Below are 27,745 nucleotides of genomic sequence, written 5' to 3' on the forward strand. Positions count from 1 at the left end.
ACACCTTCACGAGATTACCCAAAACTAATGATAATATTCTCTTTTCCCCTGGTGCATGCCCCGTTGTCCAGAGCAGGGGTCTTTGGTGGTCTCGAGGGTCTGCAAATCCACCCGGTGCTCCACGCAGCTGGCCAGAGGTCCCCCTTGCAGTCCCCACTACAGCCTTAAACCAGGTCAGCTCAGCCTCTTACTCTTCCCTGGCCTGGAATCGCTGGCCTCCAGCTGGTTTTCCTTCATCCTCCAGGGCCACCCCTTTGTTAGAACCTGAATTTATTGCATACAAGTATACAAAGATTGGTTTCAAACAATCAAGGTACCTTCATGCTTAACTGTTCAAATCTAGGATGCATGACTACTTCTAAATTACTAAGATTAAACTCCAACCCTTCTGTAACAGCCCCCTCCTGTTGTTACCACACAGTTCCGTCTGTTCTAGCTTTGTAACTATAGTTCTTAGATATATATATTCTGGTTTAGCTTTGCATCTATAGTGTTTGTTTCAGTGTGGTCGCTATGTTGACGTTGCCATCCGACCCTGCTTATCTAAGAGCCATTTAAAACTTACGGTCACTGAGGGGACCCATCCCATGTAGAGGTGGCTTTGAAACAAACTTGCGTTCCCCATGTAAGGGAACTAAATGAAGGTTCGGTGATGGGTCAGCTGTAACTATAGGGTCGACTATTGTTTGAGACCCCCGAGAAGACTCAGAGATACCTGTAAGGCGCATGCATGATGCTTAATTAACATAGTACTACCTGTTGAATGAATATGATTGATTTTTCTAAGAAATGTAATGCATAATCATAAATGTGGACTATGTAATTTTGTTTGAATGAAACATATGGCACACACATTAGGTGGAGTGATCCATCGTGCATCCAGGGCTGCAATAAAGGATGCCTGCTTAATGCTACATTGGTGTTAAGGAGTCTTCTTATTTCTGATTTTGGTGACACCTTGGCTCACAGCAGCCCACCACCACTGGGGACACAGCAGCCCCGTTACAGGGAGGGGCTGCTGCCACCAGCCTCCCTGCCTGCACCAGGGGTCCCCCCACCCCAGCCCTCAGCTGGAGCCCAGCAGGGACAGGGGGCCATTTCCCGACAGCCCCCCATGCCTGACCTCCTCCCCTGGGCTCCCTCACAGCCCCTCACCTGGTGCAAAGGCAGTGCAAGCACAGCCAGGAGGGCAACGGAGACGGTGAGCGGTTATTTAGTCACACACGTAAGTTCCAGGAGTGAGTGTGCTCCGGGGCTCCGGGCCCCCGATGCTCCCCCTACCCCAGGATGCCTCAGCAGTTGTTCCCAGAGCTGCACTCCTTGGTCTGGTGGGAACAGGCAAGCAGGCAGTCCATCCCTGGAGTGACAGGCTGCTGGGCAGGGGTGGAGGCTGCCAAAAGTGAGAGGCAGGGTGCCGGACGCTGAGAGGCAGGGGGAGAAAAGTGGCACTGGCTGAGCAAGGCGTGTGTAAAAGGAAGCATGAGGCAGGGAACAATGAGGCAGGGAACATGAGAATGAAGCAGCACCGAGAAAGACAGGGGGCAGCAGAAAGAGGGAGAGGGACAGACACTGACATGGATGTCCCACAGGATATAGAAGCAGAACAGACGGGACAGGGAGCACGACAAAAAGGGAGGGGAAAAAACAGAGGCAGGGAGAGAAAGACTAAAAAAGAAGAGAGAGAGATTACAGGACAGAGAGGGAGGAATTAATAAATAGCAACAGTGAACCAGACAGAACTAAAGAACAGCAATGGGCTGCAAGACAGATAGGGGGAATGAAAAACAGTGGCACGGAGCCAGACAGAGCAAGATAGTGAATGAAAACAATAGCGAGGGGCTACAGGGCAGAGAGGGAGGCCCTAAAAAATTGGGACTGGGTGCCAGTCAGAGACTAAGAATGAAAAAACCACACTGTAGTCGACTGGCTTGCAGATATGTAATTAATAGAAGGCTAGTCTGTTACTTAACTTGAAACTTAGAAAAAATATGTAAATATCTAAGTGAAAAACAAAGAATTTGAAAAACAGAGGATGTTAGTTAATCCTTACAAACAGTTAACAAAACATGGCCTTGGAAGAAAGAATAGACATGGTAAATACCACAAGCTAAGAAGTAACAAGGTAAGCTCAAGAAGAAGCAAATGGTTAATAAGACTAAACAGAAAATTACTTGAATTACGTGTGAACTATCCTAATTAGCATGCTAAAAGATCCACCCTCGAACAAAGACCCCTACTCACAAAGCCCTTTCCTAATGTGCCCTGTGGGGGGAGGGAGGGGGGGAATGCTGTACTTTTAAATGGAGATGAGGCTTCTAAAAGCCAATGAAAATTAAGTGTGACTAAACATAATAGTGAACAACTGTTCAAACTGTGTAAAAAGTTTTACTGTGTGTGAAGAGGTGTGCCTGCTTTGTAGTTTTATGAGCCAGCACCCATCCCTGCACAGACACGTGAAAATACCTCAACTTGGTGTGTGAACTGGCGCTGCTCACCAGGTAACAGACCCGTTTATGGGACAGCGATGGGCTACAAGTCCTTACAAAAGGAGTTAAAAAGTAGGGACTGAGAGCCACACAGAGAGAGATGGAGAAAGGAAAATAGTGACAGGCTGCAGGAAAAATAGGGACAGGGAACCAGACAGATAGCAGGAGAGAAAGAAAAAAATTTGCAAAGGACTACAGGGCAGAATGGGAGGAATTAAAGAATCGGGACAAAGAGAGATGAAGAAAGACAACCCAAATATCCCGCTTCCACAGGGAAGCCACAAATCCAGCAGACTTTCTCTCGCAAAGTTTAGAGACAGCCAAACGAGGGGAGGAAGCTGCACATCCCTCCACATCACCCCGCTGCTCCAAATAGCTGCCACCTATGCCCCAGCCTGGGCTTCCCGTAGCCTCTTCTGATACCAGTGACACCGGAAGCTTAACGTGTAACCTTAGTATATGTAAAGCCTTAGTGTATTTATGAGACTGTAACCAAGAAGTCCTTTTATTGTATGGATGAGATCTATGATTCAACTGGAAAGGCACACCTGGGACGAAAGAGAACAGCTCATTGAATCTCATGGAAACCGAGCACGTTTTGCCAAGAAAACATCGTAAGAGAACTAAGATGACCGGCTGACGTGTCTAGAAATGGATTTGGGTCGGTGGTCGCAACAGCAGCCCTTCGGCTCACTTCAGGAGACAATTACGCATGCGCAAAAGGACGGATTCATGTAAAGGGATTCCAGGAAATAATCGAGTATGTACGGGACTTGGGGAAACAGCGCACAGGCATGCTTGCCCAGAACGCGAGGGACATGTACCGGAGGGCAAGGTGTCCGTGTTAGGGGGAGACACCCGCCGTACTCCCGGCGCCGCAGTGAGGAATGCCGGCCGTCTGAACTGCAAACAACCCTTAGGACGCGTCTTCGGCCGGCCTCTGGGTAGCGCCTCGAGCCCTCCCCGCTCCCGGCAGGCACACCCCGCGGCCCAGGGAGGCCAAAGACCCGCAGGGCAGCCCCCGCCGCCCGCTCCCCCCGGGCACACCGCAGCGGGCAGGAGGCCTCCCGCCCTCCGCGGCGCCTCGGGGGCGGCCCTCACCCGCTGCCGGCACGGAGAAGCTGGGCTTCGCCCCGCGCCCGCCTCTGCTCCCGGGGCGGCGGGGGGGGGGGGAGAGGCTGGTCCCCCGGGGCGGAGGAGGCCGGTACCCCAGGGCCGAGCCGCCCGCCCGCGGCCGCCTTGGCCGCCGCGCTTCCGGGCCCTGACACGTCATCGCGGCGCGACACAGCGACAGCCCTACAGCCGCACTTCCGGTCCCTGGGACGTCATCGCGGCGCGACGCAGAGAAGGCCTGGCCGCCGTCATGGTGCAGCTCGGTGAGTGCCCGGTGAGTGTCCGCGGGGCCCGGCCCGGCCCGGCCCCGACCGCCTCGCGTTCTCTCCGCAGGTGGCCGCCTCCTGAAGGGCTACCGCGGCGGGCACGTCGTGATCCGCTTCGCCCTCGGCGGCTGCACCAACCGGCCCTTCTTCCGCATCGTGGCGGCGCACAGCCGGCGCGCCCGCGACGGGAAGTACCTGGAGCAGCTGGGCTGCCTCGACCCGCTGCCTAACGCCTACGGCGAGAAGGTGGCGGGGCTCAACCTGGAGCGGCTGCGGCACTGGCTGGGCTGCGGCGCGCAGCTCTCCCGGCCCGCTGAGAAGCTCTTGGGTAGGCCCCGGGCGGGGGCTGGGGCGGGGGCCCGGTGCGGCTCGCCCCGGCTCACCGCGGCTCCTTGCAGGTCTGGCGGGGTTTCTGCCGCTTCATCCTATGACGGTGACCGGCGCTGAGAGGCTGCGGCGGCGGCGGCGAGCGCAGGAGGCCACCGCGCCCCCAGCAGACGGCTCGCCAGGACCCAGCGAGGCGGCCTGAGAGAGACCGCGGCCGCCGGGCGAGCAGAGCAGCCCCAGCCCCAAGCTGCGTCTGACCTCGTTCAGTGCCAGCTGCACGCTCTACGCTGCGTGCGTGCTGCTCACTCCAGACTCTGCTCTGACAAGTTTACTGTTGCTGTCGAATGTGGTGCAGCAGATATTAAAAGGGGTTTTCTTACTGTGATGTAGGTGTGGAACCATTCCAGCAGGTGTATACGGCTTTTCCCAAAGGCACGTTATTAGCTCTAGAGTACTGCTTTTTGCACGGCTCATTTGTCAGGTGTTCTGACTCGTTGCTCCAGTTTACTGGAACAGACAGTCCAGTGGTTCACAAGAGGCCTGGCACAAATGCAAATGGATGGCAGCTGCGTTTCTGTTTAATTTCCCCAGGGAAGTTCTGCGCCTATTTGTTCATTTACAAGCAGAAGGGAAAGATTTCCGTTTTGGATAAAGAGGGAGTGGGGTTTGCGAGACATGAGATACAAGTCTTACTACTTCATCACATATTTGTGAAACCCACTGAAATCTTTCTCCTGTCTTAGATACACATCTTGTTTTTTGGGGTTTCATTTGGCGCAACTTCTGCACAACTCTACAAAGGTGAGGCAAAGACAAGTTTTCCATTTTGCATCTTGCTAAGGCTTACAATGTAACTGTGCCAATACAGGAAGAATAAACAAAACACAAGGGGGCTTGCTTGCTTTTAACAGAATCACAATACTGAGAATGGGTGGGTTTATTTCTGCTTATGGGTGAAAGATCAAAGTAGATGATTAAAAAAATACTCAAAGAATATTTTCTTAATCATCTGTGAAAGGTGATGGTACTGCTTTTCTACTACCTTCCTGTTCTTCCATGCATTTGATATGTTCAGAATCACATTCTACGTCAAATGCTGACTGTACTCTGGTACAGGGCTTCTAGGAAGTTCCTTTCCAGCTTACTCTAGATTTCCTTGCTTCGAAAGTAACTGCATCTGCACAGTTCTTCCCATTGTAACCTAAAGGCACCAAGCAGCTTTCCCTTTCTGGAGCTTACCGCTTCAAACACAAGAAGGTAGATCTGTAAGGTTTCTTCTGATACAGTTTTGTGGAGGCCTGGCTTTTTTTCCTATTAAAGAAAAAATACTACTTTGTTATTAAATAAAGCATCCCACAACCACACACGAGGCAGTAAAGCAGTAGTTTTACGGGGGTGGTCTGTAATGCAGTAGGGTGAGTATCAGCATCAGACACTGCTGTTGCAAGACACAGTTACAACATCAGGTATGTGGAGGAAGGACCAAGAGGAGAGTCTGGCAGTGCTCAGGTTGTGCATTCTATAGTGGCTTCTCTCAGCTGTTCTCTTGCTCTGCCTATTGCCCTGAGTCCCCTGCTAAGGCACCCGCTACACTGAGAAACAACATGCACCTGATCGGAGTGGACTTAGAGAAAACGATGTGTTTCTCCTCACGTAACTCCCTCTTCACAGTCCATGCAAGTGGTGGGTCTATTTCTTCTCATGGACCAAACGAGTAGCTGTCAGGGTTCCTGAATTGTGCCTGTGGATCAGAAGGGTAGTGCATGCAGCAACACGCAGCCTCTGGGCCACAGTACACCCAGCCTGCCACAGGAGGAGTGCATTTTTCTGTGTAGATGTAGAGTGCTGTGCACTAGTGCAGGACAGCTCAAGCTTTTAAAAGAAAAATTAAAAATTGGCATACTGAGTTTGTAACATGTAATTCTCAGACAGCTGATGCTGTCAGCAGGTGAAGGCTGCGAACAAATTACAATGAGCAATTCTAATATCTCACAAATGGCAAGAGGTGCAGTGCTGGAAAAGGTATGGCTGAGGCCTCCCAGAGTTTGCTACAGAGAACCAGTAGCAGTTAGCTATGAACACTGAATGCCATTTATGCTTTGGGCTGAACCTGTCTTTTCAAGAGGTTAGTTGATGCATTTTCTTGGAGCCATGATGACCTGTTGCTTAAGGGGCTGTACATAGCAGCGTAACATACAGGGATCTAGGTTCAAGGGTGTACATGTTACTGTAGACGCTGCATTAAATACTCTAGAGCTAGGGAAAAAGGAGCAAGAATTTTCCTTTCTTGGTAGGAAGAAGCTACCACACTGACTCAGCTCATGTCACCTTCCCCTCCTCCACCAAAAGCTGTGTGGGCTAAAAAAAAGTAACTGTGTAAAAGGAGTGAGCGTAAGCCAGAAGCAGACTGGAGTATCATCAGGCTGACACACAGCAAAAGCTAGGGTTGAAGAAAGCCACAGATGAAGCTCAAATCTCTAGCATAGTATTTCTTCAGAGCATTTGACAGCAATACTGTTAAACTGCCCATTGTTTAAGTAGCTCTTGTAAGCTTGGTTAGCACTGTACTCACACAAACCAAAATCTTCATTTCTGCTCTGACGCTGTGATTTCCTCTGTTGGCTGTTCCATTGGCTATTGCAACAAAATTTGTTATCCTTTGTTCAAGAAAGCTATTCCTGGATCCTAGAAAAAGCAAAGACAAAACAAACAAAAAAAGCTTACATACAGCTTATATGCAGGGCAAATACCACATCATCCCCACTGCAGACTGCTCCTCCATCTGCAGACCAGTTCTCCGCACATCCTTCACATTTGAATTCATCATTTGAATTCATCTAATTAACATTACTCATAGCCCTGCTTTCTTCCCACTCCTGGAGTGCTTCCGTGTTCCAGACGCTGGGCAGGCTGACGAAGCAGTCTCCCTTTGGTTACCGTTAGCCATTAGCGCTGTTTGGGTGTTGGACTGTGCTGTTGCCTTTCAGATTTGAAGTAAAACTCCTTGGCTAGCACTGTGGGTGGAGGTGTTAGGCAGCGAGCCGCATACACCGAAAAGTCCATGCATTTACCATTTCTGCACAGGATATATGAGAGAGAGCGTGTTGGCAAGGCTTTTGATGTGAACTCCTTGTACAGCGTCGAACACTGTCTTCCCAGAACCTTCAAACCTGTTAGGAGACAGCATGGATGATACCAAGAAAGCTAAGGATTCTAGTAAAAGGCTTCCAGTCTGTCCCAGCACTGCTGCCCTACAGCTTCTGTTGTTGTCTTGGGTGTTGCAGCCTGAGATCTGCCACCCTAAACGCTGCCCCACTTTCACTAGGACCTTCCCTTCCACTGACCCTGCTACAGAAGCAGCAGCCTGGGGCAGAGGAACAGCAACGGAAAGTTGCTGCAGCCATTTCCTCAGTGAACGCCAACAAAAACCTTCCCAACAGAAAAGCTCAGCTAAATGACTCATTATGTCTTAACAACCAGAGGTATGAAAAATGTCAATTTAGATAAATTAAACAGAAGCTGGGGATTTCCCTCAGCATTTCAGCACCAGCAGAATTCTCAAGATATTTATTGTACTTGATGCAATCCATTGGGTGTTGTTACAGTAATGGTATCTAAAAGGCTGGCTTCCAGTCTGAGGGAGGGAGAACATACATTAAGAAAGCCACCTTTTACCTGAAGACAAATTATTTTTTTAATAAAGTAAGGTGCATCTCCTATAGAATACAAGATGACTAACTGCTTGTTAGTAGAAAATAAATTGTCTAGACAACTATTTTCAAATAGTTCCCTTTTTTTATATATACAGTCATGCAATTTTATTTTCTTTGATTCTTGAAAATACTTATTTTCTTCATTCAAAGATAACAGCAGAAGTTCCAAAATCGTTAGGTTGTCTTTCTTGAGAGACACGGCAGAGGCTGAGTGAACGCAGACACATGCTGAAATGGTTACAGCTAGCTTAATTGCAAACTTGAGACCATTGACTGGCGCTTTCTCCATCCTTCTCCCCATTTTCCCTACTTTTGTACATGTGTTATAAATACATTTATGAACATCCACAAGTAATTGCCATCCAGCAAATTTAATGATAAGGACTCAATCAAAATTAACCTTTAGGTACTGCTAAAGAGATTAAACTACAGCACAGTGTAAAATCACTTTACTGTCTAAACTCATGCATCTTACTTCTAAACAGCAGCGTGCAGATTTAGACAGAATATTTGAAGCATTTGGATTCCAAAAGGTAAATGTCACTTTGCAGCTCACAGTTCAACAGTGACCACATACAGTAACGTCTGTAAAACACAAAACGTATGACAAAGGAAAAGAATAAGCAAGTAAGCAATGCCTCTTTTTAAAGTTATGTCTATGGATTTGGTGCAACTTCCAGCTCTGCATGATGGTGACAGGATCTGGGTTTTTTTCCAGACACCCCCAGTATTGCTCAAAGCCCCAAATTAACATACGTTGATGCTGACTTAAAACTCCTATGTATGTATAAATACTACATAAATACATATGCAAAATAATGTCCCTATCCAATAAAACAGAAGAAGTAATGTATATTCTATTGGGCAATGCATATGAGCGTAGCAATAGTTTTGTAACTATATAAACTTATTTTGTAATATTATTTACAGATGGAAGCAGAGACAAACGTTACCATCAAATACATTGATTTCATCAATTCTATGAATCTTTTGAAAATCCTCGCTTGCAACAAAATCACCTTCAACTCTAGCGACCTAGAAAAGGGAAGTGCTCATGATCCATTTAGTGCAATAATGCTGGGTACAAAACTTAAGAGGAGAAAACAAAGAACCAGTACTGCATTAGCTAGCAGGAGACACACAAAAAAAACCCCAAACTCAAACACATTTTGGAGTTTAAAAGTTTGGTAAGATAAGGAAAAGAAATTAAGGTTACACAGCAGACCAACAAGAAAACAAAATTTCTCCAAAGTCATGTCTTTAGATTGTCAGAAATCAGAAGTAACAAATGTACAGTTTCTCATGCTACTTTGTTCCAGCTTCATCCTGAACATTCCTGGAGACAGCTGTCCCATAATCAAGGAAATGGCGCATCACAGATATTCCTGCAGATATGATACTACATAGGCCCAAACAAAGAAAAGAAAGATTAACAGACTCAGCAGTCTGACAGTCCTTTACCTCCAAGTGCTTCACTTCATAACTTCGGTAGTGTTCCTCCATTTAAGTAGCATGAAACTTGCTTCTCAAATTAAAAAAAAAGTAATACGCGGGGGCAGATGATAAAAACAAGAGGTTCTTATAAGTTGTGCATTATGCTTTCAGCACTGGAGTGTAGCAAGCCACAACAGCTACAGATCACACGAGTTATTTCATCTTGGCATCGTGGATCAAGCATCATAATAAACTTAAGTGAACAGTCAAGTACAACTCATCTAAAAGGAGTGACCCTCCAGAGAAAACCTTTCTTTTGGACCTGAAGATCAGGTGAGCAAAAACCAACCTCTGCAGGGGTGCCATGCACAGCACATGTAAACACCAAAATGCCCATCAGCCTTGGTAAACGTTGGCTGCCTACCCAAATACGGAGGCAGGCTGACAGGGCTTCTAAGAAACAGTTTTATTTCTGTTCTCATCTTTGCTCTCCAAAGTCTCCTGGGCTTAACTGGAACTTGTACAAAATTCTCACACACTTACCAACTTCCAAAATCAGAATAATTGAGAAATCTCTGAGAAAATGAAACCCAAAGCCCTTTTAATAGTTTCAATGAGATATGGAAGATGCAGCACTAGCTGACATGTACTTAATCACTGATGCCCATGCAGATTTTAAAATGTCACAAGGTACAGCTGTATGAAAAATGACTGATGATGTGCTGCAGGCTTTCACACAAATGATTTTTCTTCAAATCCCAACGTAACTTTGAGAGTAAGTTTCTACCCAAGGGGAGCTGACACAAAGAGACCCTTCTCCCCAAAGCTGGGTTATGGACAACTGCCCATCCTCCTGCAAAGTCATCACAAGCCCTTGTAGCCTTCATTAAAAGTCCCATGTGGAAAGAAATACACACATATTGGCAACCATCACCACGGACCACAGCCAGAACCTACAGAGCAGGGTTTGGGAGCCAGGCTGCTGTGTTTTCACCCCACAGCAGCCTCCTGGAGCAGTTCTGCTGGTGGCAGCTCTATGCGCCCAGAAGCACGGCTGCAGTGCTAGGTGGAGTGCTTACACCACCAGAGCAAGACCAGTCGTTCTCAGCCTTTCCAAAGTTTTGTAAAGCAACCTCCAGAGTCAGGCCTACCACGGGCAGAGGCCGGGACCTGCAGGTTGGCCCCACCACTCCCCGGGGCCTCACAGGAGTCACCGCTGCCTTGGTGACTGGGGCCTGGGCCTGGCCATGAGATGGCACCTTCTGCCCACGAAGCTGGCAGAGCACCATGGCCCCAGGTGCCCACAGCATCGTGTGCAGCCCTGCAGCTCGCTGTTGCCTGAGAGATCATGGTCACCCAGGCACCGGCCTGCCAGGTCCCCTGCCTCAGGCCAGACGTCAGCCGTCCCCCTGGGACACCCTGGGGAAGCTGGAGGGAATGGCCCCACGCTGACACCACCACCTCCTGTTGCCGTGGCCCCAGGGGCACAGACGTGCCTTTGCCACCTCTGGGGAGGGATGAGTGGTGCCAGGTGCTGCTGACTTGCCCCTCACCCTCCCACAGGCAGGGGAAAGGTCGGCGAAGCCAGCGCAGAGCTTCTCGGTTTGCCATGCCCACTGCTGCCATCCCGGGGGCGCATGAGCCCACCATGCTGTGACGGGGAGGCCGAGGGCGACGCAATGAGGCAGCAGAGGCTGTGGCAGCTTCTCCCATTTATTCATTCCGCGCACGGGACAAGAGCGGGCGCTGCTCCTCAGTGTGTGGCAGCTCCTCGGTGGGTGGCAGCTCGTAGGTGATGCAGAGGGAGGAGAAGAGACAGCCCAGGAAGGAGACCAGGCTAGCGAAGTACATGGCGCCGCTGGCACTGCCCACAGCTGCCGTCAGCGGCCCCATGGCCAGGGCCACGAGGATCTGCGCCAGGAAGTACTGGCAGCTCAGCAGGGAGATGTCAACGCCCATCCCGCGCCGCGTGCCCTCCGCCTGCGAGCCTACGAACTGCGGGGGGGACACAGCACAGCGTCAGGGGGTGGCATGGGAGCCCCTCTCCCCTCCCTGGCCCGGGGCTCACCTCACGGCTCTGGTAGTAGTCGCAAAGCAGGGAGTAGGGCAGCGTGCAGAGCGTGGCAAAGAGGATGCCGTAGGTAGCACACAGTGACAGCACCACATAGATGTTTCTGGAGAGCGTGGCCAGCCCTGTGCCCAGCCCGAAGGCCAAATACGCCACAAAGTACAGCGTCCGTGTGCTGAACCGCTCCTCCAGCTTCTCCAGTGCAGCTGCAAGACAATGGCACAGCATTCGGGGTGAACTGTGGCCCTTCCTGCTGCTAGCCAGTCAGTGGACCCCAGGGGTGCGCCTTTGGGACCCACAGCCCAGCCGTTAGGCAGCCACATTTCAGCAGCAACCCTCATGCCTTTGATTAACTGGTGGCTCACACGTGAGCGCCAAGGACCCCTTCCAAATCCCACTGCCATGATGCAACCTTGCTGCCCTACCTACATGGAGGGCACGGCAGAGTTGAAGCATGGCTATGCCCCTGTCCTGGAAGGGTAAATGGGAACTGCTGGGGCCAGGGGGACAGACACACGACACACACAACAAGGTGCTGAGGTGGTGCATGACACCAGGGTGCTCTGTCAGGGGTACATGGGCAGAGTGCTGTTGGACCAGAACTGTGCCTATGGTGGCTGCGTATATTTCTGGATTCAATGGACATTGAAAATGCCACTTGTGAAAGGAACTGTATATTAACAGAGATGTGTTTTCACTGGACTGCTGTCCTCGCCTGCTGTCAGCACAGGCCAAGCTAACTAGCAGAAATAACACAGTGAAAAAGAACACTCTGCTTCGGCACTTGTGCCATGCGGTAGCTATGTGCAATATAAAAGCCGGACTAGTTGTTGCAGAAACACTGCTTAAGAAGCAGGTGCACAGCAGTGGCTAAGGTGGCTGTACCAAGTACCTGAATAGAAAGCAGCACTGAACGCATAGATGCACATTCCCCAGCAGCCCATGGTGACCCCAGCGTTGTACTTCTGATACTCATCTGAGTTGTGAGGCGCTTTCGGATTCCCTTGAAACACTACTTCTCCCATGAAGTCGGTGTAGAAGAGTAACATCCCCTCAAATGAAAGCCATCCTGAAAGCCAGAAGTTAACCTATTAGGATGCGGGGTATCCATTTCCCCTTGTAAGCTTACATGGATGCTGTTAGCTGTGTAACAAACCGTAACTGAAGACAGGTTGTGCAAGTTATTACATAATGTTCAGCCACATTTATCTGAGATTGCTGTTCCCTGTGCATTATGCTACAATGTTTGTCAAAGACATTCAGGATTTTAAAGACCAAGATTTATCCTTTGAATTCCAAAGTGGTATCCTAGAGGCTAACTGGGGCCCACAGAATACTGGTTTAGCAAGACAGAAAGATAGATTACAGCAGTCTGAGCTGCTTTCAGGTTTTGACAGGACACAACGCTCAGCTTCACAGAGCAGCTCATCACAGAGTTGTTTCAGGTTGCTGTTTTCCTCCCACACAGAACTGGAAGCAGTGCTTCCTGTGTCGCGGCTTGCAGCCTCTAGAGCACCTCTGACAGAGTTAAAAACTCCTATCACAAACCGGTGTCAGGGCCACCAATGCAGGCAATCTCTTAATGCCTTTCAGAGCCAATGAGTATTAACTACCTGTTATCTTCTGTCCAATTTTGTGTAAACTGGATTGCTTGCAAGGGTAAAGGTAACAGTGCACTGGTTCTGGGCTCTCCTGCAGCGTCACATTCTGCACTTGCTCACAGCCTGTTCTGGGACCCCTACACATGCGCTGTCCAAGGGAGGAAAGTGAATGCCGGTCTCAGGTGTAAGGAAGGAAATAAAACTAATTCCTTTCTGCTCAGTAATGCCAGCTTCAGAGTGTTAAAAAAAAAAAAAAGTCAACAGTTTCAAGTTCTCAGTTCAGTGGTGTTGTCTCATCCTGGCATAAACTTTCCATTTAACAGATGTGCTGATTTAGGCTCTTATTCCCTTTCTAGGACTGTAGGCTTTACTGTTTTGTTCGTTTGGGTTTTTTCCTTTCTCAGTGTTCTAAGAAACTAAATACCAGAAAGTACCTTACTGGTGAGCGTATATGGAACAAACCATGCCCTCTCTAGTTAGCAGCCATTGCAGCAACAGATAAAAAATTTTAAAACATTCACCCAAGACAGGCTACTTCATGGTGAAAGCAAGACAGGACTTTGCGAATACCTAGGAAGTGGTTGATGCAGAGGTTACGAAGAGCCTTGGGCATCTGGCAGATGGTCGAACAAAGAAGTTTCACAGAGAGTGGTTGCTCCAAGGTCTCGCTTGATCCATTCAGCTCGCTCTCATACTTAACGCCGTTCAGCAAGATGTTAGCAACCTGCACCGTAAGAACTCCCAGGTCAACACATACAGTCAGAAAAACCCAAACCTATGCAGTATTACACACCTATCTGATCACCTGGAAGTTAAACTCTGCTGCTGCAGTATGTTGACTTGAAGACTGAGAACAGTGTATTTGGCTAAGTAGTAAGCTCAGCCTTGGAACAAGTGTTAAATGGCAGCACTGTGCCACAGCTTTCAGCATACTTGAAACAGTACTCTTCACTTCTCTAGGGTATTTGGCAACCATATCCAGTAGCATAGGGAAGGCATAAATTCCATTGTATTTAATAAAAGCTGTACCCACATCCAGGTGAATTTGGTTTCTGAAGTTCTAGAGACATCACGGAAGAAGAGGCTGGTTTTAACTGAAACACATTCGCATTGCTTGCTAACGTTGATGCTTGATCTCTGTGTGCACAGAATATAAAACCCTGGCCCTAAGAAAGCCTGCTCTCACAAACTGGGTCAAAGTACAGCAACAGTAACAAACTAAACAAAACAAACAACCCCCACCCCCCAAAATAAAAACAAAAACCAAACCACCAACCAAACAAAACAAAAAACAACAGAGGACAGTTTACCTCATCCCGGATCATAAAAAAATGGGCCAGCATACAGAGGTCTCAGACATTCCAAGTTATCACCAACAGTGGGAGGTGAGGCCAGAGTCTTATCCCTGGGTAAGGGAAACCTCACCTCCCTGATGGAACCAGATGTAATGACTGCCATAAGGAGAAGCTCATGGGAGAGTCCTATCCCTGGCCCTATCTTGCGGATATTTCTGTGGAAAGGGAAGATACAGGCTCAATAAAAATGTGTCTTTTTCTGCTCTCATGTGGTAGCTCCCTGGGTGGTGAAGCAGGGCTAAAAATACCAACCTAACTTTCACACATGGCCTGGTGAGAGCGGAACACTCCCATTTCTGCCATGGGAACAATGGCAGTTGACAGACTGCCAGTCATAATTCACATCCTACCCACTACTTTACCGATAAAGTCATATCAGGTATGCTGTTCCCATACTGACTTTCATAAGCAAACTGTCACGAGCAGTCTTTAATGATGAATTTGTATGTCACACATTTAAAACTATATGAAGAGATCAAATGAATGCTCAGGTTTACAGGGTCATATCATTGATTTTCTGCCCTTACCTGTTGGCTGAAGGTTACATTTCTTCTTCTATTATTTTCTGGACAGTGTCCTGTTACGATATCTGGAATGGCCAAGGTCTGAGGTCTTTTCAGGATCCCCGATGACCGTGGCTTTATCGCATCCAGTGAGCCCACCCTTAGCGGCTCGCCGTCAGGCCCCGGTGTTATGCTGCTCTCCCCTTGCTCCAGAACTCCGTTTTCTCCTTGGTAACAGCCATCAGGTACCCGAGGAAAGCTGACACTGACAGGCTGCCTGGGCAAGCTAGCTGGAAGTGCTAAATAACTACTATGCCCGCCTGTAAAACAGTCTATAAGCACACTGTCAATATTTGAAGTCCCAAATGATGATGCAAACTCATTAATTCCCGTCAAGGAATTGTCTCTGCTGATAAAACTGCCATATTTGGGTGTGAGTGGGCTGAGGGGGGAAACGGGACTTGTAAAACTTTCATATAAGTGAGCTGAGTTATGAGAAGCAAAGTTTTCATTTACACCCTCCTCAAAGAAGAAAGGTGGAGAAGGAGGGAGAGGAAGACTTGGACTCTTCATCACCTTTTTCTTCCTGCTAAAGGACCTTAAGGGTCTTTCTGGAATGCTGATTAGAGTCAGCACAGTAGTAATAGTCAGTATAACTGAGGTGAAGACATAGATGACTCGAAGTTGCCCTCCCACAGCTTTTCCAAAACTGGTTTTATCCCAGTGTATTCCTCCAACAACATAACCAAAGCCACCTCCAAGACCTGGTGGAAAAACAGAGCCGAGATTATCTTCCCTAGCCAATACGGAAGTCAGTAACAGCGCACACCATTTGTCTAATGATTATTCATAAGTAGAATCTGACATGTTACTTCTGTTTTACTACTCAACCCCTTTTCAATCCAAATGCAGTAATAAACAGTTATCCGCGCCACAAGGACAGTCTGGAGGTACAAACATGGGACAGAAAGAGGGAGAAGGTCAGTGCTGTAAAAGTGATGATACAAATAATCAAAAATGGTAGTTCTTTCTTTGCTAAGAACAAACCACTTTACCTTCAGCTATTTCAGTCCGTAAAACAGAAGTGTCCACCAGCCTCGTGGCAAGGCTCTGCAATCAGTCAGCTAAGACTGTTTTCCTGAAAGTAAGTGAAAATCCATTTTCCTCACTCAGTTAGACGAACGCAGATCTAACTGCGTCCAAGACAGACTGAATCACTTCAGAAGCGTAGCAAGCTCATTACTCGGCAACATGTTGGCAGTATATAAAACTGCCACTGCATTACTACCAATGAACACGGAAGTTCTGAGGGCACCGGATACTGTCTCACTCCATTCACATGGTGAAAGCCTTATGACACTATTCTTTCTTTCTTTCTTTCTTACAAGTACGTTCAAGAGTGTGAAACAATCTCATGACGAAGCAAACTAGACTATGGCAGCACAGTGACTGAAGACGACAACAATGAGGGATCATAGTGCCCAGTATGCGCTCTCCCCTGCAACAGAGCGACTGAAAAAGGCATTTCCCAGACTTGCAGAAAGCCGAACCTCCTCCCTGGAGGGATTATTTTGTTTCTGTAGGTATTATAAATAACATGAGGGACCTTCAGGTGATTAACCCAGGAATGTCTTGTTTGACTTTTGGTAGTTACAAAAGCCTTCTGCAGTAAGCAGAGTTTGTTTTCAAAGTTAATTAGCCCTACCTCTCCAGGTATTCGGTTATTATGCTCATACAAGAAAAGACCAGTGATTTACACTCTGCTTTCTCACAGTAGGTCTTGTTTACTTAAGGTTCACATCACCCAGGAAGCATCAAGCAAGCATACCTGCTAATAAAGCGTGGATGTTGAGGCCCCTGTCTTGATCCACTGGGCTGCACACATCCATCATGTAGGCATGACTGGGATTGTCTGCCGAATCTGCGCTGAAGTCCATGAGCACAACACCACAGACCGTAAGGATGATCCCCCATTTGTGGTTATTTGCAGTGTCAGACAGGGCACTCCCTATATCTTTGCCATTCAGCATAAGCGAGAGCCCAAGCAACGCTCCTGGGAACAAAACCAAATCAAAATCAACCAACTGCTTGTAAGCACAAAAACCTCCATGCTCCAAGCATTATACTACCTGCACAGCCTTGCAGCCAGCACTACTGTCCTTGTTGAGATCACCACAGTCTGGGGAATGAGCATGGCTTATAGGATATACATAATCCTTTTCCACTGTTCAAGCTTAACAAATGTCTGGAGCTGCTTTTGGCCAAAGACAATCATTCTTCACCCTCAAAACATCATCTCTTCAGACTCTGACAAAAGAAGCTTTTATGTGTGGATCTCCAGCTGCCAAGGCATCACCTCACCATCACTCACCACCTTCTTCAGACCCACAAAACCCAACATTTCGGGGGCATTTTGTTCAGGGACATCCTCCCTAGTGCCAGAGGGGATGTTGCAGAAGAGAGATGAACCATGTTTGTACTTTACAAGTGTTATGCCCGTTGTTTCTAAAAGACGCACCTACTGCTAAGACCAGAATGAAAGGTCTTCTCCTCCCAAATCTTGATGTGCATCTGTCACTCCAGGCCCCCAGCAAAGGCTGTAGCAAGAACCCTAGAAAAAACAAATCCTCAGTAAGCAGCATTTTTCTACAAGCCTGTTTCACAGGGGAGTTAAAACAGGTAGCTTAAAAGGCAGTTAAAGGCAGAAAACCATGGCACAATACTGTCCCCAGTTGGTACTAGTCACCCAGGTGCACACAGGCACACACAATGTACTGCCTGGCATTTCCCACATCGGGGACTGAATAACGTAATGTGCCGCTGCTCGTTGTCATGGCTGTTGACTCTGCATCATCAATACAGCAGAGACTGACATCAGGTGAAGAGTACAACAGTTATATGTTCTAAAGTACTCTGTTACTTACAAGCTATTTCATTTACCTCATCTTAGATGGGAGATCTCCTGCAGAATTAGCTTGGAAGACAGCACGAAGCAAACATACAAGTTAGAAAGGTGCATGTGTTACTCTGGGACAGCCTGTGAGTAGGGGTCTGTCTACTCTTGTCCTGGTTTCAGCTGGGATAAAGTTAATTTTCTTCTTAATAGTTAGTACAGTGCTGTGTTTTGGCTATGATGTGAAAACAATGTTGATAGGACACTGATGTTTTTAGTTGTTGCTGGATGATGTTTATAGTAAACAGGGAATTTTTGGTTCCTTGGACCCTGCCAGTGGAAGGGTTGGAGGGGCACAGGAAATTGGGAGGGGACACGGCCAGGACAGGTGACCCAAGCTAGCCCAAGAGGTATTCCATGCCATATAACATCATGCTGAGTATATAAACAGGGGGAAGAAGGAAGGGGGTGACATTTGGCATTATGGCGTTTGTCTTCACGAGTAACCATTATGTGTGATGGAGCCCTGCTGCTCTGGGGATGGCCTGCTAATCAAAACTAGCGAATAAATTCCCTGCTTTGCTTTGCTTGCATGCATGGCTTTTGCTTTACCTATTAAATTGTTCTTATCTCAACCCTTGAGCTTTACATTCCTTTCCGATTCTCCTCCCCATCCCTCTGGGTGAGGGGGAGTGAACAAGCAGCTGCGTGGTGCTTGGTTGCCGGCCAGGGTTAAACCACGCTTCTTCTGAAGCACATTCAACAAGTACAAGAACAGGCAGAACAAAGTTTCCAAGTGGTAATAGCCCATGCTATGGTTCTTCCCATAGTAATGGATATGCTCCCAGCCCAGCCTCTGTGTTAAGGCAGGTAATTCAATGCCTGTAATGGCAGCGTCAATGGTCCTTCTTCACTGGAACACCTTGTTTGTTTCAGAGAGTTAAACAGGGGAAGCCAACCCTACTCTGCTTTTTTCACACAGCCTTGGGAACTGTCTCTGTATGCTTTTTCTCACAGGGACCTAAATGGAGACACTGATACTCTTTTGCTAGTGTTTAAATATAGGAACATAGTAACCAAAGCTTACCCTCCTGCAAGACATAAGATGTCGAGAAGCCATTGAAACGAGGCCTTTTGATCACAAGGGCCCATTTCAGTTAAGACACAGCAAGAATTACTCTCCATTCAGTTGTCTAAAATTATGGCTAGTGCTTCTTAACCTCAACAGCACACAGAATGTACTTGTTAACAGCTGAGGCAGAGAAAACAAAACCATATGACCCCCATGTAGTGCAAAAAAACAGAAGAGAAGAAATAGCATAAAGAAAAGTTACCTAATATAGGGCTGATGAACCACACCATTCCATACAGTTGGTCTGGAAGCCCCATCTGAAGCAGAACAGGGGTAACATAGGCTGTTTCCATGGCATAGCTGAACTCCAGCCCAAAGAGAATGCACCCATTAAAGAGGAGTTCTAGGAAAGACCTCTGCGGTTGGAGATCCCCAAAGTCAATCAAATCAATAGGACATGGAGTGTTCGGTGGCGGTGGCGGTGAAGGGCGAATGTGTTTTCTCCTTTTTGGATGTCTCTTGAAGTTATTGGCCCGATGACTTATGTGCCCTGTGACCGATCCAGAATAGCCTGGAACTTGTGACCTCCAGATTTCCTGAGAAGCCCCGCTTGGCAAGAGCGCAGCATCACTGACGGGGGGTGTTGCAGATTGTGGAATCATCACGGGTAGATGTCTGTAAGAAAAACAGTTCAGAATAAAATGGTTGAGTAAGAAAAACTTTGCTTAATTTCATTTACTGAAGTTCAAGCCTTTTCTCAACACTCCACATACTGAGCGCAGCCTCATATTAGTCACAACCTTTTCTCTCAATCTCTTGACATAAGGCATATATGTTTTATAGGTAAGTCTCCATCTTTGCACAATTGAGACAGCAGAGATCCTATCTTGGTTACCTAGGCATTGCCTACCATCACTGGGGATATTATGACTGAAATATTTAAAACAATTAGCAGTTAGACATGTCATACTTCCCAGGAGTTCACATAACAGCAATACGTTTACATTTATCTGCAGTTCACTTAGACTGAGGTCATCTTAATTTAGTTCAAGTTTATAATAAAGCAAAGCTGTGGCTTGGCTGCAGATCCAGACCCCTAATGCAACGCAAAATCACCTTTCGGTATTGATCCTACCATTCCCGCTGCCTGTGCTGAAGCCAAGGCTCAATGCAAAACTTTTTTCATAATGACTGAGTTTGGTTTTCTTCCTATTTACATTCCTGAATTCAGCAGACACTACTGCAAGGACAGGGCCTGATCCTCTGCTTCTTTCTGGTTCTATGTCTGTTAAGACTTTACCAAAGCACTCAACAAATGTATTTTTGAAGTTCAGACTACACAAGCTGAACACCCGGATGAGGTCAGCTGACAACAAATATGCTTGGAACCAGAAGCTGGTATCATTTTTCAGTGCAGGAATCAAAGTTTCAAACTAATACCCGAGAAGAAGATACATGCCCCGCCACAAGCCACCCTCAGCACTGCTACTCCTCTCTCAGAGATGGATGGCATTCAAGTGCTGAACAGCCTCCTTGAGTCTCATTAGAATCACTCCTGTAGCCAAAGCTTGCATACTGTGGCAAGTGAAACAGCCAAATGGGTTCCCAAATAGCATCTCAGGATAGATGCCAATAGATCTGCTGAATTAACAAAGCACATGTGATTTCTTGCCTCTTGTTGCCAGAAATGGAAACGGCTTGTAAGTGAAGTCTGACCCTTTCTTTATGCTTTCTTGCCCATGGGACCAAAGGCTGCTGCCGCATGAGAATGGCTCCATACCACCCCACACCTCTTCAGGAAAACCCTCACAGCTGCATACTAGTAAGCAAAACAAATATCTTACTTTTTTGTTTACAGTTCCCCTAGGGAAAAGAATCCCAGCTGTTCTGCTACTTTGGCTGCACAGAACTCCCACAAATCTGCTTTTTGCTACTTCCTCTGGCACATTTCACATGCCAGTCTTTCTTCCTGTAGCCCTTAGCCTACACAGCGCCATTCTTCACTGCATATCCCCAACTATTATTGAAAGCAGAACTCTGTAAACCCACATTTACCATCACGCTGATGCAATGGCTGTTAAGCATGGCAGGATGATGGTCTACACAGAACAATCCCCAGCTCCATGCAAGCGTCCAAAGAGAGTTATTGCGCAATGCAAAATTAAATACCAAGCACATCACAGAAGACTGCAGTTGGGGTAACTTGACTGTGTTTGGTGCCTGAGGGGGAGGAGGAAGGGTGGGAGAGATAAGACATCTACTAAAGTGTTGATAACGTTGTACCACAGATTTCCTCAAGACTGCTCCTCTTCAGACTAAGATGCATACCACATGAGAGAGAAGAACAAGCAATTCATAATTGTAACTCCATGCCTTGACAACCCCCATCTCACAAGGCACTGACTGCAAGCTGCATTTTGGTGGGTAAGCTCATTAGATACAAAGGCCCCTCAAGAGACCAACAAAACGAGAAGCATACGGAGACTCTGTGAAGATGCCCACATTGCTGTTCCCCTTCATGCTGTTTTCACAAATTACTGAAAACTTCTTATGATTCATGTATTCCACAGACAGAGTACGTACTTTGTAGCAGTACCTTTATTAACCTTTGGGTCAAAGTAATTTCCTCACGATGAGAATTTGTTAAAAATTAGGAAAAAGATAGCAGAAAAACAGACATAACGAAAACCCAATGAGTTTCATGACAGCTGCTTTAATGACCCTTTCACAGAAACATCACAATGCAGTTGTGCTAGCACTCCACCACTGATACACCTTGCCATTTGCACCCAGGGTGTCGATCTCCCTACACTTGATCTATCAGTTCCATTTCATACCAGATCCTCCTTTATCTTCCTGCTCCATACTGTGCGTTGCAAAGAGGTTGTATCACAACTCGTAAGTGGCAACGTTGTAGTGACAGAAGGAAAGAACCCCTCCACGTGACTCGAAAATACACATGGTGGTGATCTGCAATTACTTGGAACGAAAGGCTGTCATTGACAGCGTGCCACTGGTCCCACAGAAAGTCAGCATAGAACTGCGAGCTCAGCCCCTCTTCCTCATCTCCTTTTCCCCAGCGGACACCTTCACAGGGCTCAAGCCTGTCCTCAGGTGAATCTACCTGGTGATCACAACAGCTGCAAAGCAGGAAAACTCTCCTTCAACCGTGTCATGGCTGTCAGCTTTCACTGTCAACAGCTATTTGCCATTTCTGGCACTCGACGTTGGCCACACCAGCAACGGCGCATCTCAATCCGCAGGGCCTCGCGAGGCCGGCCCTGCCACCCGCCACCCGCCCGGCCCGACCCGCACCTCCACGCCGAGAATGAGTTCCTCCTGCTTCCGCAGGGTCTGCTCCCGGTTCTCCTGCAGTGGGTCCCGCGGGCTCCAAACGCCCCACGGCCACCAGCGCTGCGGGGACCGGCCCTGGCGCCGGCGCTGGCTCGGCGCGAAGGCCGCCGCCCCGCAAACGCTCCTGTCAATGGCGAACGCGCCGCTCCCCCGCCCCGCGACCCCCAGGCCCGGCCCCGCCGCCCGCCCCGCGGCCTCACCTCCGGCGGCGCCCGGCCCGGCCCCGCACTGCGCCGCCGCGCCGTGACGCCGGCCCGGCCCCGCTGACGTCGCTCCGCAGCCGGCCCCCGCACCGCAGCCGGCGGAAGCGGCCGCCCCCCGCACCGCCCCGGAGGGCGGTCACGGCCGCGGCCGCCCATTGACCGCCCCTGCCCCGCAGCCCCGTCTTTCGGGCGCCCAGCAGCCGCCGGGGCCAAGCGCTGTCCCCCAGGCGCACCGGCGGCCCCCAGGCCCCGTCCCCTCAGGCCTCCCGCGGCCCCCCCCGGGCCCCGGCCCCTCAGGCCTCCCGCGGCCCGCCCCGTACCCGGCCCCTCAGGCCTCCCGCGGCCCGCCCCGTACCCTTCCCCTCAGGCCTCCCGCGGCCCGGCCCCGGCCCCCAGGCCCTCCCGCGGCCCCCGGGCCCCGGCCCCTCAGGCCTCCCGCGGCCCGGCCCCTCAGGCCTCCCGCGCCCCGCCATGCCCCGCGCTGGCCCTGGTACGGCGGGGCAGCTGACCGTGACAGTAATGCTGTCACCTGCAGCAGTGAGATTTTTTGATAGGCCCGCAGAGTAGATGCCGTAGATGATGCTACACTCCGGTAATGAACAGTAGCGCTCAGTCTTCCCCTGCTTTGGGTAAGGCAGTGTGGCAGCTTTGTTTTACAATGCCACGTTTTTTTGCTCGTGTTCAAAATTTCCTCATGGTTTGCAAAGAAAGATGCCACTATGTAGTGCTGTCAGCTGGGTGTATTTAAAAAAAAAAACACTTCAAACTCGGGGCATTAAGGATGCTTGCCTTTATCTCCAGAGGTTACCATAACACTGCATGGATCCTTATCATACATTAGTATTTAGCTCTTATAGAATTTATTGTAGCAGGACAATGGCTTCCCTGCACATACATCACTAGTCACAGTAGGAATAAATGGCACCATTTGCAGAAAACTAGCCCTCCTTTATGTGGTAGGTGGTGCAACCGCAAAGGCTGAAAAAGATGCCAGAGCACTGTCGGAGGCAGGTGAGGTTCAGCTAGTGCACAAGTACATAGAAAACCCAGCAAGAAATTGTGAGAAACGGAGTAATGTTGCAGCACACACAAGGACAGGCACAAGAGACCACTGAATGTTCCCATCGCCATGGATTCCCTGTCACATGATCTGCACTGTTCAATATTTTTATGTTAATTTGGCCATTATATTGGCCAAGTATAATTTATCAGTGTTTCTGTGACCCAATGGCAGTGTAAAGGACTGTTTACAACACTACAGGTTATTCACTCACAGCACTGACATTCACAGGGCAGAAGGGTGTTTGTACTGTCTAAATGAAAAGTGAGACGGTTCCTCACCTATCCTCACAAATCATCATTCTCAAAACCTCATCCCAGCCAGCACATCAACAACCACAGCAAAATTTTTCCCTTTACTGCTTTCTAGGACAGGGCCCTGTGTAAGCACGTTGTTCCCAAACATGTTCCTTAAGATACATGCCTAATTCTGCCAGACCAGGTAAAAGCGAGCAAGAAACTTGTCAAGCACCAGCGCTGCTGCTCTCAGCTATTTGATCCAGTTCACCTTTTCACCTCCTTCCTCACCCGTGTCAAAATGCTCATGCAGATGAACCAAACACAGATGGGAGAGTCAGTCTGATGTCACAGACATCTCTGAGTAACGGACTCATCCCGAAATACTACTCTTTGCCCCAAACACCACACATTCTTTTGCTGCCATGCCAGACACTGCTGCAGGCTTCAGTCAAAGATGCTGCAGGTTCCTCATTTGACAGACATTCTATCCCCAGTCCTTCTGGCAGATTTGAGGCAGTTCTGGTACTGAGATGTCCCTCACCTGTCTGTGCCGAGTCTTCCTTTCAGCTGCCCAGGTATGGGACTTCTGGAGCCTCCATCAACCCAGCCTTGCCACACACCACTTTGCAGTGCTGGTGGCTGTTGCCACAACAGGATGCTGTGTCTTCTCCTGCCAGAGGACCTCATCCACAATAGAGCAGTCACTGTTCCATTTGCTGCCTGTTGAGAGAACAAACTGGTTTTAGAAGCCACATTCTTAACGAATTGATTAAAACCATCGGTGTGGCTCTGCAAGAAAGCAGTCATGTTCTCATTCAAAACCATGGGCTGATGACATCCCTTTCATTTACAAGCCTCCAATGCCACCACCACTGGCAAGATCCTTCCTGCTTCTGAGCACCAAAGGCAAAAAAATGAAGATTTGCAACCCTAAGGATGAAAGGCAGGAATAGGGGATGGTCCAGGCAGGTGCTACAGCTGCTAAGATAAGACAAGCAGGCAGGTCTGCTGCCTGCCAAAGGGATCAGGCAGGTGGGGCAAGAGACAGCTGTTGCTGGGAGAAGCCAAGCCACTACCATCAGCAGTAGTTGTAGTAGGACCAGCTGTTGCTGACCCAGCTTCTAGCCCTCAGGGACAGTTAAATGGGCTGAGATTATGGCTGTCAGACCACCCACAACTGCTTGCAACCTTCTTTGCTCAAGCCCCAGCATCAGCCATCTCTTCAGTGACCACAACTGAGAACACGGTGCCAGCCTCTGTCCCACCCCCCTCCACGCGCTGGAGAGCTCCATGGACACTGAGCACACGAACCCAGTATTTAATAGCCCCGTTCCTTGTGATTGAGGACAACTTTCTGTTCCACCTGGGCATGGAGACAGGGTTATGTTATTAATGCTGGCAGGCAGTCATAGCCATCATATCCAACGATTTTTCCCTGTGGACACTTGAGACATTAAACTCTTACTTATTCCATGTTCAATTAAATAAAGTTGTCTGCTCAGAACTTAGAAGAATTAACTCTCACACCATTTAGCACAGTTTGTTCACTTGTGATGGTGGGACAGGCACTCTACTTCTTCCCAGGGTAACAACAATGGAGAGAACGAAAGCAATTCCTGCCATGCATTCATCTATCAGCATCCTTTGGGGTTTAGACAAAACAGAAAACACAAATCTCCTCTCCTCTGTGAGCTTACACATAAATTGCTGTTGAAATGTAAAGATATTCATTTACTTTGTACTAATTTAACCCAACAGCATTCAAAAGAGCGAGTTTTGGTGATGAATACCTACTGCTACGAATCTGCGCTGTTCCCTCCTACCTTCTCTGGGTGCAAGATCTTTTGCATTCATTAAACTCCTTGGTTAAGTCTTTCCATGAAGCAGCTTCTGACAGAATATTCATCTCTGCTCCTTTACAGCTTCATGTTAGGCTCACTGTTTCATTTGCGAGCAGACCTCATTATTTGCCTCACTCAGATCAGGACCATTCCTTTGTTTCCTGGAAACCTCTCTTACTATCTTCATAATCCTTTTCCCCGAGGTAAACATTAGCTCCAGTCAAGTGAAATTCTGTGCAAGCCACCAAGAGAGAGTATGTTGTTCTCTCGTTTGAAGAATTGGGTTTTAGTTGTGTGATGTTGGGTGTTCCTTTTACTCGTTTTGTCTTAAAATGCATTTTAAAACATCTTTCAGTTAGGCTCAATGGCTCTGCAATGTCATTCAGTGATCCGCCTGGAACCGTCAGCTTCTTTTCCAAGCCGATTTCTTCTGGGGGAGACACAAAGTCTGTACCAAACAGAATACACGCTGTGGAAGTTGTTCTGTGTTCGGGGGCTGCACCTCAGAACACTGAGGGCCATGTGAATCCTGGAGCAAAGATCAATCTGTGCTGGGTGACCCAAAGAGGGAAAGGCCAGATGGGTCACCAGGTTTTTATGTCTGCAGAGGGTCCTGTGCACACCCTGTGCAAGCTGTCCTCTACTTCCTACAGAAGAGCAGACAGCCTGCTGCTATACAAGCCAAGAAGTAAAGAAAAAACTATGACAGTAGAGATCACACATGATCCCTCTTCCTTCAGAAGGGCCATGAACGTGCACATTCTGCACTGCTGTGTTTCTGTGGGAGACCATGGGCACAGCCACAGAGCTCCTCAACAAAATGAACAGGCTTGTGATCACGGCATGGCTTGGCCGCCCTTGACACAAAGGCATTGCCTTGCCAATACTGTAAGAAAACCTCAGAAACTGTATTGTCTGAAAACACAAGGTGGGGGGAAGGCCCTCAAAGTTAACTTTTTTTTATTTTCTAACTTAGCATAATTCACTTCTTTTAAAGGGCTGGGGAGAAGCTGCTTAGTTTGGAGGACTCCAGTTTGTCCCCTCCTGAGCTCCACAACAAAGGAGGTGGAGTAACAGGGCAGTAGATGAGGAGAACCCAGAGCAGCGTAGGTTACAGAAGGACAATTGTCAAGCCTATCTCAAGTCAGTTTGCACAATTTCATCACAAACTAGAGAACTTTCCATAGCATGGGAAAGACTAAAGCTTTCCTGTACCCAGTATGAAACATTGTGTATTTCTTGCTCCACAGGAGGAATAAGAGGTCTAGCTCAATCTGTCATTTTTGACCACCCCAACCTGGCAATAACACAGAAAGAACTAAATATCCTTCTTTTCCTACTCCACATTGAAGTGACAAGTTAATTATTGTCCATGTGCTGAAGTCTTTCAAAAGGAAAAACAAAAAAGCCTTTGTCTTGTTTGGGAGAATGAGATTCAAGGTTGCAGGGGCCAGGGCGGGGGGTGGTGATGGGGTTGGGGCACCACTCCTTATTTGTTAATTATTAAGTGGAAAGTGTAAAGAATGCACTCAGAATTTATGAAAAAGTTGAGATCTCTTACCCATTTGTGGCCAGTGTTGCCAGCTGAAGGAGTATTTGACTGAGTCAGCTCGGCTGTGCTAGCCTTTGGTATCATAGCTGGTTTGGCACATGCGTTGCCAGTGATCTTACACAGCACGTAATGCTTTTCAGCACTTGGTGCTTTTGTAGTGTTTGGGAAAGAGAGAGATGTATACAGACACAGCAACTGTCTAAGGTTCTTTCAATTTGTGTGGGCTTTAGTGCCATGGATTCAAGCCATTTGTCTGATATAAATTAAATTGTCCAATAAATTTTGTGTGAGTTTTCAGAACGGATTAGGGAAGAAACAACCACTCAGCTTATATGGCTTTGTACAACAGCTTTTTTTGTTTGGTTACTGCCTCTGAAACCATCGCATCCCAGTCTGTTGCATCTTCCTATTCTACTTAGGCAGGCTTTGTCTTTCAGCAAAAGCACACTTTCAGAAAGCTACAGTCAGGAACTCTTACAGCAGAGAAGTGAGATACAAAGGTCTCAGCTCACATCCAGAGAACAAGGTGTCACCATCTGCACTGCCTCCTCTGGTATACAGGCATGACTCTAGGTATTGCCACATGCACAAAACCAGCCCACTGATTTTTCATAGTACCTTCGTAGGGGGAAAAAAAAATGCCTCATGCCTGTCATTGTTTAAGA

The 27,745-nt window shown here is 48.1% G+C and overlaps 2 protein-coding genes and 1 long non-coding RNA gene across 13 annotated transcripts in view; 1 reads left to right on the top strand and 2 right to left on the bottom strand.

Annotated features, from left to right (window-relative positions):
• Positions 1-14: 14 nt before the first annotated feature.
• Positions 15-3,697, bottom strand: LOC114015487 (uncharacterized). The gene is made up of 3 exons (XR_008731240.1): positions 3,588-3,697; positions 1,156-1,390; positions 15-264 (listed from the first exon to the last, which is right to left on the bottom strand). It is a non-coding gene; the product is annotated as an uncharacterized LOC114015487 (long non-coding RNA).
• Positions 3,698-3,747: 50 nt separating this feature from the next.
• MRPS16 (mitochondrial ribosomal protein S16) lies at positions 3,748-4,577 on the top strand. Its single transcript, XM_055704103.1, has 3 exons — positions 3,748-3,862; positions 3,933-4,193; positions 4,264-4,577. The coding sequence occupies exons 1-3, from the start codon at positions 3,850-3,852 to the stop codon at positions 4,392-4,394; spliced, it is 405 nt and encodes a 134-aa protein (XP_055560078.1). The 5' UTR covers positions 3,748-3,849; the 3' UTR covers positions 4,395-4,577.
• A 2,186-nt stretch (positions 4,578-6,763) lies between these two features.
• Positions 6,764-27,745, bottom strand: part of SLC45A1 (solute carrier family 45 member 1) — a 32,018-nt gene continuing 11,036 nt past the window's right edge. For 5 of the 11 annotated variants that reach the window (XM_055704086.1, XM_027803278.2, XM_027803274.2 and 2 more), the window contains 9 exons: positions 24,229-24,407; positions 19,094-19,506; positions 17,385-17,477; positions 16,695-16,919; positions 14,891-15,630; positions 13,579-13,732; positions 12,300-12,476; positions 11,408-11,613; positions 11,039-11,334 (listed from right to left, as the gene is read on the bottom strand). In XM_055704086.1, coding sequence (XP_055560061.1) covers positions 11,053-11,334; positions 11,408-11,613; positions 12,300-12,476; positions 13,579-13,732; positions 14,891-15,630; positions 16,695-16,919; positions 17,385-17,477; positions 19,094-19,506; positions 24,229-24,374 — 2,436 coding nt within the window. In that variant the 5' untranslated portion in view covers positions 24,375-24,407 and the 3' untranslated portion in view covers positions 11,039-11,052. Of the gene's footprint in view, positions 6,878-8,380; positions 11,335-11,407; positions 11,614-12,299; positions 12,477-13,578; positions 13,733-14,890; positions 15,631-16,694; positions 16,920-17,384; positions 17,478-19,093; positions 19,507-20,886; positions 20,910-21,955; positions 22,119-22,146; positions 22,327-22,385; positions 22,474-24,228; positions 24,408-25,510; positions 25,959-27,745 lie in introns of those variants that run through there. The other 6 variants (XR_008731239.1, XM_055704085.1, XM_055704088.1 and 3 more) reach the window with 6 other exon arrangements.

This window comes from Falco cherrug, chromosome 3 (assembly GCF_023634085.1).
Source record: "Falco cherrug isolate bFalChe1 chromosome 3, bFalChe1.pri, whole genome shotgun sequence".
NCBI classification, from domain to species: Eukaryota; Metazoa; Chordata; class Aves; order Falconiformes; family Falconidae; genus Falco; species Falco cherrug.